This window comes from Typopeltis vanoorti, chromosome 17 (assembly GCF_054136105.1).
Source record: "Typopeltis vanoorti isolate ZY-2024b chromosome 17, IOZ_Tvanoo_1.0, whole genome shotgun sequence".
NCBI classification, from domain to species: Eukaryota; Metazoa; Arthropoda; class Arachnida; order Uropygi; family Thelyphonidae; genus Typopeltis; species Typopeltis vanoorti.
In genome coordinates, this window is record NC_143565.1 from 68,064,989 (window position 1) to 68,085,778 (window position 20,790).

The window sequence follows — 20,790 nt, forward strand, 5'->3', positions numbered from 1 at the left end:
CATTTTGTTACCACCCTTATGCAATGGCACTATCTCACCTTCCTTCCATTCCCTGGGCACCTTTCCCGCAGCCAGACTTTCATTGAAAAGCCAGGTTAAAAGCACTGTCAGTTCCTTAGCACATTCTCTCAAAACTCGTGGTGAAATACCATCCATTCGCAAAGCTTTACTGACATCAGTATCTGAAATACACTCTCCTCCTGTACCTCTAAACCTCAAACCAGCCCTATCCCTCTAGGATGAAATATTCCAATAAGGTGTTCATTGAACAATTCCACTATGTCCTCTGCATCAGTCACTCTATTCCCATATTTATCCCACAATATCATTCTTCCACAGTCATTTCTCCTCCTACTGGCCACATATCTAAAAAATTCCCGAGGATTTTCTTTGGATCTTAGGGCTAATATCCCTCTCATATTCTAGTTTCGTCTTCCTTACCATACTAGTAGCTCTTCTGGTCTGTGTCTTATACTCTTCGTGCATCTTCTCTTCTCCTGTCTCCTTATATCTCTTCCACAGCCTCTTTTTCACATGCAATTCCTGTTTAATATTGTTTGTCATCCACTTTACTCCAAATTGTGTCCTCTTGTTCACTCGTGGTATACAACTTACCATTGCTAACAAATATTCTTTCATAATTTCCCACGCACTAATGATATCTCGGCCTTCCAATTCCTCCCTCCATGAAACTTCCCCAACTCGACGTCTTAGACTATTATAATCACCTCCCTTATAATTCCACATACGTTCCCGTCTCTTTGATACTCCTGCATGTCTATTCATTTTCCAAGTCAAAACCATATGGTCACTCTCTCCAACTGGTGGGAGAGATGTCATCTCAGTTATTATCAACTCTTCTGATGCTATAACCAAATCCAAAACTCTTGAACCTCTTTTTCACTCTGTTACATGTTGCCTAAGACATTTGTCCCTCAAGAATTCTAGAAATTCCATTCCCCTATTGCTACATGCATCTTTCTCTCTCCAATTTATACTACTGTAGTTAAAATCTCCCATAACAATTATTCTTCTTGCACTTGCCAAACTTATCTGTCTAAACATCTCCTGGTCCCCATCCTTAATTCAAATGCAATGTATTCTTAAAAATTATTCACACTATCAACAGGGTAGAAGGACTTAAGTAAAAATTCCGTCATTAATTTTTACATTTATTCAATCTTACGTGACTTACACTAATCACTCTTACAATATTCTGTGATTTTATCATCCTAGTGTGATTATTTGAAAAGGTCTTCCCAACACTTAAAAGACACCAAATAATAATATGTTCCCCAAAATTTCAGTTGGCACATGAGAAAATTTTGCATCAAAGATTTGGCGATTTTGGCATGCCCACTAAAATAAGTTGCTCACCCCTGGTCTAGAGTCCAGATTTAAACAAGTCTCTCATACTGTTGCACGTTTGGGAGTTTACGGTGATCAAGGAGCTGCAGCGAAAATGCCTACCAGTCTGACCAGTGGTGATGGTGACTAAGATTGCCAGAAATGCTATACGTCTTTTTGACTTTTTTGTAGTATTTTTGGTGATGTATTGAGAAGGGTGGCAAACTCAGGGACAGTCCCGGGCAGTAAAAGCTCTAGCTATGCCACTGCCTAAAAGCACATGCTAAGAGTTTCTGCTGCAGTTTTTCTCTTTTCTTTTCTTGACTTCCTCTATTGCTTTTTTTGGTCCATACTTCAGTTCTGAATTTTCTTTTCTTACAAATGCTTTTCTGGTTGAGTCTATCAGTGTTTTTTTTTTGTATTTTGGCACTGGATGTACTGGAGGTAAATGATGTACATGGCGATCACTTCTTTTTTTCAAATTCTCTAAAGACATTTGCATGTTGAACACATGCATAAATGCATTATAATAATTGTCTTTACTGAATGGATTTTAATAAAATTTGGTATTTAGAATCTCTACTGAAATTTTGTCAGTTCATCTTTGCTTTGGTTTAAATTGGACGATTTTTAGTTATAAAATATATAAAATTATTCAAAATGGTATAATAATTATAATGAAGTCCACAATATTCAAGTTAAAAATGGCTTTGTATCACAGTTTCCAGCACTTTGTCTTGATACACTTTGGTGTAGATTTTGATCCCTTTCTCACAGAAATGCAACTTGGATATCCCTTGATACATGCCCCTCCACACCAAACCATTACTCTCACATGTGGATGATGACCTCTCTGATCAGGTATTTGCCCTTGATGGGCAAATACCTGATCATTTTGGTAGTTGTATGACTCTTTAATAGTGAAAACCTTCTCATATGTGAAGAGGATATCTCTGTGTCTGTTGTTCATGTACATACTAGAGAAGTGCCTTTGATTTTGTCACCCTCTACTGCAAAATTAGTACACATTACATTGTTTTCTGTGAAAAGCTCATCTCTGCAACATCACAGCGGAGATGTGCCTTCACAACCCTTGCAAGCTGTTGCATCCTAACACAGCATGTTGACACGTTCTTTGGTAGTTAGATACATCTTCTGTATTGTTATAATGGTTAATAGTCTGATAGACAAAGTTCCTGCTGATTCCAAGTGTTTTAAGCGTTTGAAACTAATAGGTGACTGCATTCCAGTCTCATGAAGTGCTATTAAAGCTACATAGTTCTCATATTCTCCCCACTGTATGTTAGCCCATACACCTAGACAACTCTATCTCTAGTAATAAACAAATGAATGTTGAATGTGCACCATGCCACTAACAGAATCGCGCTCACACAATTCTGTGGGTAGCATGGGTGAAAGTTGTAACAATAAGTATGGCAAGGCTGTGTATATACATGGTGATGAAAATTAAAGTATTTCTGTTTAAAGTCTTGTGGAGGAGCATCCAGTGATCATAATGCTGTGAAATTTTCTAGGAATACATTGTGCGATATCTAAGGGGGAAAAAAAAAAGTAGTTCCAAGATTCATTACCAGGGGCATTGTAACTACCAAATGTATGGAATTTGCATGTGATGCAACTTGGCAGTTGCCAGGAGGGCATTAAAAGATGGACACAGGATTTTTCTCTTCATTCTGGTGCCATCCACAGTCATGGCACTAACCTTGCTCTGACATGCTTTGCTCGTGAAGCTGTACTACCTAAACCATTGTAATGCCGTTGCAGTATTCTGCAAATTTCATTGCCTGAACAAATGTCAACGAGGTCCACTATCTCCATGTCCTCTGCAACCAGTGAGTAGTTGTTTTGAAGAACAGGATCATTGGGAGTTAGACCTGGCATAGGTCACAAACCAATCGGTTCACAACATGTGAATGAAGTTGCTACTGCCATTGTGGACCAAGCTATGAATAACAGTGTTGGTTCTGGCAGTGCACGTAATGTATCAAGAAGACACATGGATGTGCCTTACACAACTGTCTGGAAAATTATATGGAAGATTCTGCATTTCTAACCATTCAAGATAACCCTGACAGAAGAGTTGAACCCGCAGAACTTTGAAAGTCAACTAACTTTGCTTTAACATTCCTTACTCAAATAGAGTTGGATGCTGTGTGACCATGAATAATTTTGTGGAGAGACGAGGCTCACTTTCACCTGAATGGATCTGTGAATACCCACAATTGCTGTGTATGGGCTACTCAAAACCCACATGCAATCGAACAAATACTTTTACATTCACCCAAAGTTATTGTCTGGTGCAGGTTTACACCTTCATTTAACTTTGAACCATTCTTCTTTGTTAAGGGCATTTGCTGACTGGATCCTGTAACCTGCTAAGTTACTGCTGAGAGGTCTTGCAATATGATAAAAAATTTAAATATATCTAAAGAGCCAATAGGCTTCATTTCGGCGATATAAACATTATTTAAATTAAGGGGATAAATAATGTTTATATCGCCGAAATGAAGCCTATTGGCTCTTTATATTTATTTAAGTAACTTAATGGGTGCACCTTTTTGACAACTCGTATAGCAGAGTATATAAGTTCTTTTCACTATACCCTTTGGTATTAATTTGGTCTAGCTACTCACTGATGAAGCCTCAATAAAGGCTGAAACCGGTCTGGGTAGTGACCTCCCACCATAATGTAATAACAGCATACATTTCCTAGGAAATGTGTTTTACATTATGGAAAATACCAAGAATAGCGATCAGAACTTTACCACCTTTGCTGTGAATTTCCCAAGTTTGTACTATGTACTTGGACTACATGCATTAGCTCATGCTAGTAGTCGCCGATACTTTTATAGTTTACTATACTATATTCGGCATGAAACTCTCTGATAAAGAATGTTGCGTGTCATAGCTACAGCAGTGCCTGTGCATGGATTCAGTCATTTTCATGCAGAATGGGGCCATACATCTATTGATCTGTATAGAGGGTTCTTTGAGAATATTTCACAGAAGCCAAAGTGAAAAGACATGCATTTCCCACTGCATAGCTACCTCATTTACCTGATCTGACCCTCTGTTAATTCGGACTCTGAGGATTTCTCAAAGACAGGTTTTATTAGAATCATCCTGATTACTTGCCAGCACTGAAAGACCACATAATGCAGCATGTGCACAACATCAGTTCCTACCAGCTGTTCTGCCATTGAACACACTGAGCAAAGAATGCAGTTTATGGCATACCAGGAAAGGCAGCACATTGAACAGTACAACCCATGAATGCATAATGGAAGTGAATAAAAATGCATTATTTATGCTTATGTCTCTTTTCTCTTTCTTATGTGCGCACACACACACACAGCAAAATTAGTACATCTATATTCAGTTTGTTAATGCGTGGAATGAGTTTGAAGGACGAAGTGAACTATATAAGAGAGAGATGGACTGCATTTGAGTGGTTACGGTGTGAGTTGCTTGGAGAGACTGCTGCTGGAAGGTAGAGAAGTGAGTACGGAGAATGAATCAGATCAAGTGGGAAGTGATGTGGAAGAGCAGGAGAGATTGAAGAGGTGGTTATGAATGAGGAAGTGAGTGGTATGAGTATGGAAAATGAGAGAATGGGTCTGAAGACGAACAGGGAAACGGGGAGGCTCAAGGCGGACGAGGGGTAGACATCGTGAGAAAGGTGGATGCTCCAAGAGGATGTGAGAGCATGTGTAGACAGAAAAGAAATGGGATATGACCTGGGATCAAGAGGAAACATTTGGAATTGAAGAGGGTTCTAAAATGAATAAGCAGAAAGGGAAATGGCCCCAGGCCAAAGGTTATTGGCATTAATGAGATATGGCTAACAGAAGATGATACAGTTAGTGGGATAGAATGTGAAGGATATAGAGTATTCAGGGAGGATAGAGAGAGAAAAAAAAAAGAATGGGGGCAGGAGTATTTGGTAATAGCCGATGAACTATGATAAAAGAGAGTAGACGTTCAACTGCAGGCCAGTTAAAATAGCAGACTTGAGGCTATCTGGTGTGAGATTGAGGCCAGCAGAACAAAATGTACAGTGGAATGCTGCTATATGAGAGTGGTCTGAAAGGGTCTTGGCTTCAATCATAGATGGCAATACTATTGGCAAGGTTTTTTTTTTCTAAGTTGGTACCTCTGTCATAAGCATCCATGTGAAATTGCAAGTCATTCTATCAAGTAGTTTGTTTTATACAGCTGTCTGAAGCAAAAGTCTTGTCTGTAATTTTCAAGGGATAAAATTGATACTCAATTTTATCCCTTGAAATGGATAAAATTGAGTATCATGCGGTTATAAAATTCTTTGTAAAAGAAAGTTAATGCCAAAATAAATTCATTTGAAGTTCATAAAAGTTTACGGGCACTCTTCTCCTTCATTTTTGACAATTAAGAAATGGTCTGCCTAGTTTAAATGTGGCCGTACCAGCCTTGAAGATGATCCATGTGAAGGACATCCAAAAAGTGTAACAATACCAGAAATCATTAATTAAGTGCACAATATGGTATTGGATGAACTGCGAGTCAAAGTGCATGAAATTGCTGAGACTTTAGGCATTTCAAAAGAACATGTATGATATATTTTGAATGAAGAAATGCAAATGAAAAATCTTTGCACAAGATGGGTGATGCGCTTGCTCACAGCAGATCAAAAACACACTCACATGAAAATCTCTGAACAGTGCTTGGAACTTTTAACAAGAATAAAACTGATTTTGTGCGTCAATTTATTACTATCGGTGAGACTTCGATTCAACATCACACACCAGAATCCAAACAACAGTCAAAACAGTGGACAGAAGCCAGTTGTTCGCTCCAAAGAAGACAAATTCAGTTCCATCAGCAGTAAAGGTCATGGCATCGGTGTTTTGGAATGCTAAAGGCATTTTATTTATTAATTATCTTGAAAAGAGTAAAACAATAACCGGGGAATATTATTCCGATCTTTTAACCAGACTAGATGAAAAAATTTGTGAGAAAAGACCCGGTTTGCAGAAGAAAAAACTCTTCTGCTCACAAAGGTGTTTTGGCAATGGGAAAATTAAGGGATCTGCACTATGAATTGTTGGAACATCCACCCTATTTCCCAGATTTGGCTCCTTCTGACTTCTATCTCTTCCCAAAACAGAACATCTTTCTCGCTGTTCAGCATTTTCTTCGAATCAAGAGGTGATTGGCTGTAGAGAGATATTTTGCAGATCTTACTGAAAGCCACTATAGGGACGGGATAATGGTGCTGGAGCATCGCTAGAATAAATGTGTTAGTCTTAAGGGAGATTATGTTTAAAAATGAAAATAATTTTAAAATTATAAATTCTTTTTTTCCATTGTTAGGCCAAGAACCTTTCAGACCACCCTTGTAGATGGATGGAAAAGATAATGCAGATAGTATGCATCAGCAAATAGACTGAGTGAGTGAAGGATAGATAACTATTATGGGTGATTTCAACTATGAGAGCATAGATTGGAAGGAGGAGAGGACATATGGGAGGAAGGAAATAGAATTTATGCAATTACTAAGGGATAATTACCTGAGACAGCATGTGATGGAATACTAGGGGTTCGAGAGTGCTTGATCTCATAATTGCATCTGGAAATTTGTCTATAATGAATACGACCACGTTGCCACCAATTGGTGAGAGTGATCATATGGTCTTGACCTGGGAGGTGGCTAAATGTGTGGAAGGGTATTTGTGGAATTATAGAGCTAATGAGTATGACAAGCTTAGGAGATTGTTTGGCTTGGTGCCATAGCATGTAAAACTGCAAGGGCTAAATGTTGATAGTGCATGGGAAATAGTAAAGGAGTGTTTGAGAGGGGTAATGACAGACTTCGTATTTAGCCTGGAGAGTAAATCAAGTGGGAGTTAAACTGATGAATATCATCATTAAACTTGAGCTGCAAAAAAAGAAACAATTGTGGATGGAATTTAAGGAAGAAGGTGATCTGCAGGAACAAGAACAGTACAAGGCACATGCCAGAAAGGTAATAGGTGGGGTAAGAAAAGCAAAAGCAAATTATGAAAGGAAGTTAGCAATGAAGGCTGAAGAGAATTCCAAATAGTTCTTTTGATATGCTGCAATTAAAAAAGAATGTATATGGCAGAATGAATTTAATGAATGTTGATGGTAGAGAGGTAACTGAATCAGTCAAAATAACAGAATTACTAGGTGAGCATTTTTGCAAGAGTGATGGTGATATTGCAGGAGCAACAGAGTGAAGGCTTATATGGGAGATCTAACAGATAAGCTTTAGGTGTTGATGGTTATTCATAACTTTTTTTTAATGGTATTAACAACACCAAACAATTTTATCAAATGATGTTTTATTAACTGCTTATATATTTTGCTGAATTTCAAATCAGCATCATCAGAGCACAATACAGCTAGTATACACGACAGTGATTAAGTGAAACAATACAATATGTAATGGACAAAAGATATAAAGTCCTATTTTTGACATCCTCTAATGTTGTGAAAAAAGAAAAAAAAGAAGAAAAAACATTACAGCTATGTGGGAGTTGCTATTACGATAACAGTCTCCCAAATTTTTGGCAAATTAATGCAACCATATTTGTTTAGGTTAGGAAAATACTTCAAAGCCATGGCTGACTCAAAAAATAATCTTTCAGATCTATAACTGCTTCTAAAGAGCACATTGGTTTTCTTCCATCTAATCCTGTGTGAAGGGGGGGGGGGGTATCCAACGTGTGGTCTGCTAGTCCTGACTTGCCATAGTCAGGACTAGCAGACTATGTCCAATATATTTTTTTATATTCTTCCAGGTAGATATTAACTTATCTTCCTGTTTCCCCATAGTAGACCAAGTCACAGTCACAAAGAACTTCATACACTGCACGGTGTGCTAGAGGGTGAAGTTTATCCTTAGGTGAGCATATTATTACATGATACCTCCAGGGAGTCAAAGGACTCATCATGGGAGGGCAGACTACTCTACTTCGCTAAGTACATCTCACCACTTAATTCTTCACTACTATTCAACTACACCTACTACCATCAACAGCATCTATCACCCATCATCACCAACAACAGTATTCTTTGTCTCTGTAAATTGTGTGTGTGTGCGTGTGCGCGCGCGCGCTGAAGGCACGATTTGTCTGTATGTAGGGTGAAAAATCCGAGTTTCTGGGAGAAAAAACCCTGCTACCACCGTATGAGATCAGAGTTGCTAGCTTAACATGAGGTTTGAATGTGGTGTGAAGGCCATATTTCATCAGTACTTTGGCTATCTTTTCTGATGTACTTCTGACATAGGGAATAGAAATGGTAATGTTGTGTTCTTATGTATTAGGGGAGGGAGGGGTGCATACTGTTGGACTGGTTGTGACATGGATGATGTGATTGTTTATGTAGGTATCTTTCTAATGTTTTGGCTTTCTATAAATGGAAAAAGATAGTGATCCATCTGAAAGGCAGGTGGCTAATGTGTCATGAAATGGTAAACAGTTATTTGATTCTTTTTCTACTGTGAAGTGGATTTTGGGGTATTGGCTGTTTAGGTAGATGACAAATACATCCAAAGTGTCTTGTTCATGGGGCCAAATGGCAAACACATCATCTACATAGCATAATCACACTAGTGGCTTGTAGCTCTTCTAAGTTACTTTGTTTTCAAAGTGTTCCATGTAAAAGTTTGCTAAAAGGGGGGGGGGAGGATCCCATAGCAGTACCATTAATCTGTTTGTAGATTTTTCCTCCCCATATAAAGTAACCTGCATACATAGTGAATTTGAATAATTCAAAGATATCAAGGGAAATTTTGACGTGATCAAATCAATGGTGTGAATCAGTGATACATTAGAAAATAAAGAGGTGACATCAAAACTAAACCTAATATCCCCATAGTTGATAGCATAGATAGTCCCACATATAAACTGACCCAACAGTTAGCCAAGTTGCTTGTCCCCCCCCCCCCCCTGCCCTTACTGGCAACTCTTCTACTTTTGTAAAAAAATCAGTTCATTTCAGAAAACTAGTTGAAAATCACACCCTTAAAAAATTCAGACATAATTGTTAGTTTTTTAATGTCACCTCTTTGTTTACCAGTGTACCACTGATAGATACCCTTGATTTGATCACATCAAAATTTTCCCCTGATATCTCTGAATTATTTAAATTCACTATGTATTCAGGTTACTTGACATACATGTGAATGAAAAATCTACAAACAGATTAATGGTGCATTTTAAACACACACACACACACACAGAGCCAGAGCCATTTGTTCTAACGATACAGCTCTGTCCACAGAACTCAAATATCTGTGGCATACGTTCTTAGCCAACGGCTACAATCCCTACACAATAGATAAAATATTCCATAGCTCCATTACCTCTCCATCCTCCTCCCTCCCCCTAATACCCAAGAATACAGCATTACCATTTCTATTCCCTATGTCAGAGGTAGCATGCCTTTGCACCACATTCAAACCTCATGTTAAACTAGCAACTTTACTCTGCTCACTTAAGGATAAACTTCGCCCTTTAGCACACCTTGGAGTGTATGAAGTTCCCTGTGACTGTGACTTGGTCTCTAAGCCACAGTCTCTACTATGGGCAAACAGGAAGATCAGTTAATATCCACTTAGAAGAACATAAAAAATATATTAGCTACTATTACTATGTCAAGTCAGGACTAGCAGACCACATGTTGGATACCCCTTCATACAGGGTTAGATGGAAGAAAACCAATGTACTATTTTGATGCCATTATAGATCTGAAAGATTATTTTTTGAGTCAGCCATGGTGTTGAAGAACTCTCCTAACCTAAACAAATATGGTTGCATTAATTTGCCAAAAATTTGGGAGACTGTTATCGTAAGAGCAGCTTCCACATAGCTGTGATGTTTTATTTTTTTTTTTTAGAACATAGGGCACCAAAAATAGGAATTTAGATCTTTTGTCCATTACAATTGTATTATTTTACTTACTCACTTACTTACTCACTTTCGCATATACTATGTTGTGCTCTGATGATGCTGATTTGTAATTCAGTGAAATATAAGCAGTTATTATTATTATTCCTAATACCTCCAAGGAGTCCGAAGACTCATCGCGGGAGGACACCAACAACTATCTCTACACCTAACCTCTACTACGAATCATCTCCATCAACGCCATCTACCGCCCACCTCCAACACCACCACAACAGTAATTTTTGTCTGTAAATTGCGTGTGTTCTGAAGGGCCGATTTGTATGTATGCGGGATGAAAAACCCGAGTTTCCGGGAGAAAAACCCTGCTACCTCCGTATGAGATCGGCTAACTCACCTTCGATTGAAATCTACCAGATAAAGATTCCTCCCGTCGCGACGAGAATCGAACTTAGGCCTATTCCAATCGAAGGGCGCAATGTACCATCGTTCTTCCAATTGCGCTACGGAGGCGCTTAATAAAACATTTTTTGATAAAATTGTTTGTTGGTGTTAATACTGTTAAAATAAGTCAGGATTATATGGGAACTGAGTTAAATGAAATGGAGGAACATATCTTATTACATACTTAATGTGAATACAGCTGTAGGATTGGATGGTATTCCAGCTTGAATTTTATGTAAAGCAGCAAGGGAATTGTTAGTGCCCTTGACTATATTGCTTCATCTAAGTCTGCTTTAGGTTAGACCAGAAGGGTTGGAAAGAGGGGATAATAGTTTTATTGCTATAAAGGAGGCTCCAAGAGTGATGTAGTAAATTACCGGCTGATCAGCATATCAGGAGTTATTGGAGAAGTTAGTCAAGAGCAAAATACAGGAACGGATAGATGGAAATAGGATACTGTATGGGGGCAGCATGGTTTTGTGAAGGGTAGGTCATGCCTGAGTAACTTGTTCACATTTTATGATATAGTGACAGCTGAGTTGGATAAAGGGAATGGGTTTACAGTGATACCGCTGGTCTTTGCAAAGGCCTTTGACAGGATACCAAATCTTTCAGATTTGGGAAAATCTGTGATATTTTTCCTAGGTAATTCATATCTATCTGACTTTTCATGATTCCTGATGAATATCCTCAGAAGGTGCATGGGAAATTATGATAGTACTACATGAAAAAGTTAAATCATTACCAAATACCTATCAAGAGTTTTCCTTCATAATCTGTTATTTGTTAAGACTCCAATGTTATGAGATCTCATATTTCTCTTCTAAGGTACTTCTTACTATATTAGTCCACCTAGATGTTGGTCTTCTTCTGTATTTTTTTCCTGCTATTATGGCAAAAAAAAAATAATAAATAAGATGAAAAGCCAAACGGCTGTTTTTTTCTGGCGAGGTTGATATAAGTTAAGGGGATAAAAATCCCTTATCCCTTATTGTTTTTCAGCCAGTAAGCGAAACTAAGATCGACAACTACGATCTGTGACGTTTCATGCCGACGAACTGTCAGCGTATCCAAGCGTAAGTGACCACTTGGTAGTGCCACACCGGCAACTCGTTGCAAAGGCGGAGCAAGCTCCCTCACTGTTCTTGATATTTTCTCATAATGTAAAACACACAGCTCTTAAGAGATGTAGTACTGTTTTACATTATGAGGAGAGGTCACTACCCAGACCGGTTTCAACCTTTTTTGTGGTCTCATCAGTGAGTAGCTAGACCTAGAATATCAGAGTTTAAGTGAAGAAAACTTACATACTTTTGCTATACGATTGACCGAAAGGTGTGTCACTGTATTATATTATATTATAGTATAACTAAGATGAAAAGCCAAATGGCTGTTTTTTTCTGGCGAGGTTGATATAAGTTAAGGGGATAAAAATCCCTTATCCCTTATTGTTTTTCAGCCAGTAAGCGAAACTAAGATCGAAAACTACGATCTGTGACGTTTCATGCCGACAAAAAGTGGTCACTTACGCTTGGATACGCTGACAGTTCGTCGGCATGAAACGTCACAGATCGTAGTTTTCGATCTTAGTTTCGCTTACTGGCTGAAAAACAATAAGGGATAAGGGATTTTTATCCCCTTAACTTATATCAACCTCGCCAGAAAAAAACAGCCGTTTGGCTTTTCATCTTAGTTATACTATAATATAATATAATACAATGACACACCTTTCGGTCAATCGTATAGCAAAAGTATGTAAGTTTTCTTCACTTAAACTCTGATATTCTAGGTCTAGCTACTCACTGATGAGACCACAAAAAAGGTTGAAACCGGTCTGGGTAGTGACCTCTCCTCATAATGTAAAACAGTACTACATCTCTTAAGAGCTGTGTGTTTTACATTATGAGAAAATATCAAGAACAGTGAGGGATCTTTCTCCACCTTTGCAACGAGTTGCCGTGGTGTGGCACTACCAAGTGGTCACTTATGCTTGGATACGCTGACAGTTCGTCGGCATGAAACGTCACAGATCGTAGTTTTCGATCTTAGTTTCGCTTACTGGCTGAAAAACGATAAGGGATTTTTATCCCCTTAACTTTAAAAAAAAAAAATTATTTTGCTAACAATGTCAAGTTCTTTCTTAACATTTTTTTTGTTTTTAATATGATGCTGCAATTGATGGCCATCTGTTCACTTCCCTAGTCCTCAGAACTCTCATATCTCTAAGGTCCTTTCTTTGATCAAATGCTTTATATCTAACCCAACTCTCAGATTGATAACTTAAAACTGGTTTTGAACACTGTCTTGTATGTTGTTAGTTAATTTCAACTAATTCCATATAAATTTATACAGATGAATTCTGACCATACTATCATTGCTAATTTTTGCTTTTTTTGCTAATTTTGTTGTTTATTTTTATCATTATTTTTATTATTAAGAGAGAGACCTCCAGGAATCATCAAGGGAGGCCACATACTACACACACACAGCTATCATACTTATTCTTGAATTCATTCACGTTACTTGTACATGCAACATCCCACAGCAATCCATTCTAATCATGCACCACCCTATGAGAGAAAAATCTAGCCCTCACCCCCTTCTTAGCAGCATTCATTTCCAGCTTCCAGGATGCCCTCTTGCCCTTTCCCTAAATAAATGATAGATGCCCTCTTGTCCTTTCCCTCCATAAAATGAAACATTCCATCAACTGAAATCCTGTATAACCCTTTCAAAAGTTTGTAAGTCTCAATCATATCATCCCTCTTTCTCCTGTTTGCTAGTCTCTGCAGTCTACAAATTCTCAATCTCAATGATGCCCAACCATCAGAATTGAATATTCCACCTACAGAATTAAAATCCCTGAATTCACAAAACTTAATGATATAGTCATCAACAAAGCTGACACAATCAATACCATAATAAATTTAGTTTAATCCTTTATTCAAGTGTGAGCAAACAAAGTTTGCCCCTGAAAGTATCTTCAGGACTGGGGTAAGGTAGTACAACACCGGGAAACTCATTGCAAAGGTGGAGCTAGCTTACTTCCCTTAATGCATAACATTATACATATCCGCAAGGAGATGTGTTTTGCATTATGGGAGATACTGAAATAGGAATGATGTAAGCTTGCTCCACCTTTGCAACGAGTTGCCCGGTGTTGTACTACCTTACCCCAGTCCTGAAGATACTTTCAGGCGCAAACTTTGTTTGCTCACACTTGGATAAAGGATTAAACTAAATTTATTATAGTCTAACCAAGTGAAAAATAAACTTTCACAATCAATACTACTTTGTCAGCTTTGGTGATAACTATATTATTATTATGTTTTTCTTAGATGCAAATCATACTATCGGAAAATGAATTTACTGCTTTATGATCACAATACTCACTCCTAGCTTACATGTGATCCTACCAAAAATCAGCTCAAGAAACTCAACAAGTTACTGGATGAAACATCTTTTGATGGTTTCTTCATCTATAGATGAAGAATCCATCAAAAGACTCAAAACATACCATGCAAGACCTCGCAGAATATATGGTTCACCAAAATTACATAAAAGGAACTGTCCACTCAGACCTATTGTGGATTCTGTGGGCAGTCCCACATAAATTATCAGGATTCCTGTCTAACCTCTTCCATTCCCTCACTGGCCACTCAACCTGTTCAATAAAAAAAAAATTCCATAGAATTTCATACAAGGATAAAAGACATTAAACTAGCAGATACTGACATGTTAGTAAGCTTTGACATTGTCTCTCTCTTCACTAATAATCCTCACAGAGAAGCACCAGAATTGTTAACCCAAAAATTTCCACAAAATAGTGGAATTATTCAAATTTGTAATTCTTCTTCTTCTGAAGCTCTTCCAACTTAAGTAGGGGTCACTGTTTGTAGCAAGTCTCCTCCACAACTTCCTGTCTTGGGCTGTAGCCACATCCAAGTTCTTCATCCTCAAGCCCTCCTCCACCATCTCCCTCCATCTCTTCTTTGGCCAGCTCTTTCTTCCTCCTCCCCTGCACATCCATCTGCATGACCTTTCTTCCCACATACTCTTCCTCCCTCCTTATCACATGACCAAACCATCTCAACCTTGCCTCCTGTATCTTTGTTCCTAAGTTTGTAACTTTCACCGATCCCCTTACATAGTCATTTCTCAGATGATCCTTTCTGGTCACACCGCACATCCACCTAAGCATTCTCATCTCCGCTACCTCCATCCTGTTGATGCTATTTTTCTTCAGGGCCACAGCTTCCATAGCATACGTCATAGCTGGTCATAGATTGATCGGCACCCTTTTATCGCATAGCACTCCAGCCATCTCTCTCTCCAGTTCCTCCATCCTGCATCCCACTTCCTTCTCAGCCTCACCATCCTCTTTCATTGTTGAACCTAAGTATCTAAAGTCACTGACCTTCTTGATGACATTTTCTTCCAGCTCCAGATCTGTCTACTGGCTGCCATCCACTTTGCAACACATATACTCTGTCTTTCTTCTGCTCAGTCTCATACCTCTCTCTTCTGGTGCTTTCCTCCAACTTTCCAGTTTAGCTGCCACTTCTCTTGATTCTGCATACAACATAGTCCAAGGCGCATCTTCTCTCACCTCCTTTGTCACCACCTCCATCACAATATTAAACAGGAACGGACTTAATGCTGACCCTTGATGCAAGCCAACTGTCACTGGAGAACTTTCTGCCTCTCCCAGGCAGATCCAAACTGTTGTCTTCACATTTCTGTACATCTCCTGCACCTGCCTGACATATTTCTCTAGTACCTTCTTCTTCCTCAGACACCTCTAGATTTCTTACCTTGGCACTCTATCATACACTTTCTCCAGATCAATAAATACCAGATGTAGCTCCCAATGTAGGCCGCCCAGTCCCGAGTCACCGTCGGAGAGACTGCCCGGATCCACGTTGCTTGAGAGAGGAGTTTCCCACTTCCAGAAAGGAGCTTCTTGGTTTGAGATGTTGCTAGAGATTGACTACTTCTATGCCGCAGACATGGTTTCAAATTGCCGAAAGGAAGAGTTCCAATTGCCGGAGAAAAGTTTCCAGGCCAGGTTAATGTCAGACATTCACCAGTGTGTTGCGTTTTCATTACAATTTGATGAATCAAACGACTTCACTGATATTGCTCAATTAATGGTATTTATTCACATGGGATTTCAAGATTATTCGAGTAAAGAAGAACTTTTGAAAATTATACCATTATTGGGAAGGACTAGGGGAGAAGACATTTTTTCGGCATATGATGAATTTGTGAAACAACACAAACTTCTGCTTTTTAAACTTGTGTCTATTACTACTGATGGTGCTCCTGCAATGATAGGTAATAAATCAGGCTTCATTTCATTATGTAAAAACGATGACAAATATCCAGATTTTTTAACATACTACTGTATTATTCACCAACAAGTACTGTGTAGTAAAAGATTAAACACAAAAGATGTTTTGGATATTACATTTAAAATTGTAAATTCTGTTTGAGGAAAAGCCCTGCAACGGCGGTTATGTAAATTACAGGCAGATGATGATAGGGAACTTCTGTTGTACAATAATGTTCGCTAGCTCAGCAGAAGTCAATTTTTAGAAAGATTTCTTGTATTAATTAACGATATAAAAATTTTTCTTGATGAAAAAGGAGATATTTATCCACAATTGAGTGATAAAAGATGGTTGTTACACTTATCATTTTTAGTAGATTTCTGTACAAAATTAAGCTATTTAAATTTAGAGTTACAAGCTAGAGATAAAAATTTAATTGCCATGTTAAGGTCAATAAAAACTTTCCAATGATACTTACTTTTATCAAAGAAAAATATCAACGACCGCGAATTTAGACATCTCCCATATTTATTAAAATTTTTTGAACAAAATCAAGAAATGCTTCGCTATGATTTAAAAGAATTTATTCGTGAAATAGAATTAGATGAGGAAGAAATAAATTCAAGATTTAAAGATTTTAATAAAACTGAATCGATTGTATCTTTTATCAATAATCCATTTCAAGAAAACTTGAACATCACAGAAGTTTCAAATAAAATTAGTGGGCTGTTTGATATAAACCAAGCTGAAGTAGAACTTGAGATAATAAGCATTCAGAATAGTTTACATTTAAAATCAATAAACAGTGAAGTCATTTGGAAGTATGCACATGAAAAATTCCCAATATTAACTGATATTGCGCAAAAAATTCTGGCGTGTTTCGGATCAACATACTTGTCAGAATCCGCTTTTTCAAATATGACCGTCATAAAAAATCAATTAAGAAACCAAATTACAAATGATCATTTGGATGATTGTCTGAAATTGGCCACTTCATATCAACATGACTATGAAAATATTGCGAGGTCCAAACAATGCCAAATTTCACATTAACTTTTTTTTCTTTTATTTTTTTAATCAACCAGCATTTCCTATAACTTGTGAGTTTGTAATCAATCTGTTGTTTTTTCTAACTTTGGTTTTCCAAAATAGAGAAACAAATATTTTATTCCAATATATTTTTTGTTGTTGTTGTTGTATTAAAATAATTAAAAGTGATAAATAAATTTTTAAATGCACAAATAAAATTTTTAGTTGTGTATTTTTTTTTTTTAGTTGTTTATTTGTGCGTAATCAGATATCAGTGGGGGAAAGTGATCTGTATAAGAGAGTAGATCCCCGAATAACTTTTTATAGAAAAGTAGCTCGCGCAGTTAAAAAGGTTGAACACTACTGGTCTATACCGATTGAGCTATGGTATAGATGAAGAGTGGAGATAATGTGCTTCCTTGTCTTATCCCTGATTTACATCAAACTCTCTGTATTTTCTTCAGTTCTAACTACTGACTGACAACTTAAATATAGACTGTGTATTGCTCTGTATAATGTTCCATTCACCCCATATAATTGTAGTGTTTTGAAAGGCTCTTCTCTGGGCACTCTGTCATTTGCCTTTTCACGATCTACAAAACTTAAGTACAGATCCTTGTCCAATTCCAATGAGTTTTCAACAATTTGTTTTAAAGTAAAAATCTGATCTTGACAACCTCTATTTAGCCTGAATCCAGATTGTTATTCTCCAAGTTTCTGTTCCACAATCTTTCTCAACCTCTTTTCAAGTATGTTTGCATAAATCTTACCTGGAACACTTAGTGGAGAAATTACTCTGTAATTCTCACATTTAGTTTTTATTCCCTTTTTTATAGTGGGTACTATGAGAGCTCTTATCTAATCGTTGGGAATTCTACCTTCTGACCATGCCCTCTGAATTATGCAATGTAGCCACTGCAATACTTTTATACCTCCATACTTAAGCATTTCTTGCCAAATGTTATCTGCTCCTGCTGCTTTTCCACATGTCAAGTTTTTGATAGCTTTTTCCACCACAAGTATTGATATGTACTCCTCTTTTCATTCCTCTTGAAAATTTTATAGCATTGGTAGGTCATTGCTTGGTTCATTTTTTCAAGTAATTACTCCAGTAATTCCTTTCATATGGTTTGTTATTTTTGTTATTCATTTTCTTATTAAAAAGTTAAAATATAATTAAAAAAATTACTGTTAAATAATTTTAAGTACAATCAGCTCTCACTAGGTGAACATTTTAGAAACCATAAGGATGATTTGTTATTTCAGAAGATTTACTGTGACTAATTCTTTTAGAATTGCATTGATACACTAGGTTGTGAAGTTATTTTTCATTAAATAAAATATATTATATTTTGTCCAGTCTACAACCACTTGCCAGTTGGAAAAATCTACTCACCTGGGTGAGTTGGCAAGTATATTTGTTGAGTCCTGCATATGTGTATGTACCATATATCCATATGAAAATGAGATAAAATTGTCTCCATTCTCTATAATTCAAATATAGTTCTAACCAAAGGGAAAGGACATTGTCGAAGCTGACTTTAACATAGTGTATGGAGTGATGACACTACAATGACTTTTTGTATTAGTATTTTATATACACTATGTAGATATGAAGTGATATAAAATTGTTTCCATTCTCAGCAGTATAACTGGAATGCCTTCCCTGTGGTTTATTATTTTTGCTATTAATTTTCTTATTAAAAAATTAAAATGTAATTAAAAATATAGTGTCATATAATTTTAAGTACAATCAGCTCTCACGTAGTGAACCTTTTAAAGACCAAAAGAATAATTTATTATTAGAAGATTTACTGTGGCTAATTCTTTTAGAATTGCATTGATACAATGGGACTTTACCTCTGACACTTATAATTGTTATGTATTGTTACAATGAATGAGTTCACTATAATGGCGTTTGCTATTGTAAGAGTTGATTGTAATATGTATGGTAATTTTTCTGTACTACAGAATTAGTAACAATGATATTACAAGAGGATGTGTGTGTGTGTGTGTGTATACACACACACATACATGTGTGCATATTCTTTTCTCAAGCTAATCCACCGCAACTTCATCCTTTTCATTTTGGCGATGGGATACCTCATGATCAGGAATTCATGATGATGACTCTTGATGGGCCTACGTTATCTTATCATGTTTGGCATAACAGACAGAAAATTGAAGTAAGTGTATTGTGCGTGCGTGCGTGCGTGCGTGCGTGCGTGCGTCCATGCATGCATTCATGAGCTAAAACATTATGGCTAGCTACCTAGTAGCATGTTGAGCCTCCTTTTGTAGAGATAACTGCTTGCATCCATCTTGACATTGACTCTGCTAAACCAAGGAAGGTGTCTTGAGGTATTCTGGACTAACTAGACAGAATAAGCTCCTGGATATCAGTGACCAAGCAAGGCACCAGAATCAAAAAGTTGGATACTGCATTCCTACACATATTCAATAGGATTTAAATCAGGCGAATTAAGTGGGCAGGGGAGTACATGAAATACTTGGATGTGCTCTTCAAACCATGCTTGCACATTATGTTGGAGGTTTAATGGATTTTTTACAACACTCAAAAAGAATTAAAATAGAATTTAATACTTCCTATATTTCGTCCTAGTCACTAGGACATCTACGGGGATTACAAAGACAATTAATGTAACATGCACACAAAAACTTACAATACTATGCCCAACCACGTGGGTGACAATACAGTCCTATCTAGGTGGAGCGCCCTCTAAGGGCAGTTGTAGGTGGTCTGGAATGTAAGGTGGGACCTCTGGTGATGACTGTTTCCCAAATCTTCGGAAGCTTAATGCAACCGTATTTGTTAAGATTTGGTTGGTTTTTGAGAGCTGCTGCTGCTTCTAAGAAAAGTCTCTCTTTCTTGAATTTGCTGTGGTGGAGCATGGCGGTTTTCTTCCATGATACTCTGTGGGTGATGTCCAAAACGTGGTCAGCCAAGCCTGAATGGCCATAGTTGTGTTTAACGATGTACGACTTGTGTTCCTCCAGGCTGATGGATGCTGATCTGCCTGTCTGTCCAAAGTACGCAAGCTTACAGGAACAGGGTACTTTGTAAACTCCAGGCAGAGAGAGAGGAGGGAGCTGATCTTTTGTAGAACGGATAAGGGTAGCCAGTTTGCGGTAGGGCTTATATGCTGTGTGTAGGTTATACTTTTTTAGTATCTTGGCTATTTTTTCCGAAGTGCCACGGATGTAGGGTATGGTGATGGCATTTTTGAATTCTTGTTGAAGAGAGGGACGGGGAATGGGGGAGGAATTTATTATTTTTTTGATGCTGTGTTCGCTGTAGCCATTGGAGAGGAAAGTTCTGTGTATGTGGTTAAGCTCAGTAGTGAGGGCGGTTCCACTGGAACAAAGATTGTGGGCTCTCTTGGTAAGGGTTTTAATGATGCCATATTGTTGTGAGGGGTGGTGGTGGGAGAGTTTGTGAATGTATCTGCCTGTGTGTGTGGGTTTTCTGTATACAGTGAAGGCAAGTGTATCATTAGGCAGGCGCATGACTAAGGTGTCTAGGAAGAGTAAACAATTGTTCTTTTCCTTTTCCATAGTAAACTGGATTCTTGGATGTAGGCTATTGAGATGACCAAGGAAGGAATCTAACGTGTCTGGGCCATGAGGCCAAATAGAGAACACATCATCTACATGATGTGTAGATGATGGAATTAACAGTCAAGGTG

At 37.7% G+C, this 20,790-nt stretch overlaps 1 protein-coding gene across 1 annotated transcript in view; it reads left to right on the forward strand.

The window, feature by feature from the left end:
* Vps13B (vacuolar protein sorting 13B) overlaps window positions 1-20,790 on the forward strand; it is a 1,316,993-nt gene that overhangs the window by 732,982 nt on the left and 563,221 nt on the right. The window contains exon 29 of the mRNA XM_090406926.1: window positions 19,142-19,269. Coding sequence (XP_090263052.1) covers window positions 19,142-19,269 — 128 coding nt within the window. The remainder of the gene's footprint in view (window positions 1-19,141; window positions 19,270-20,790) is intronic.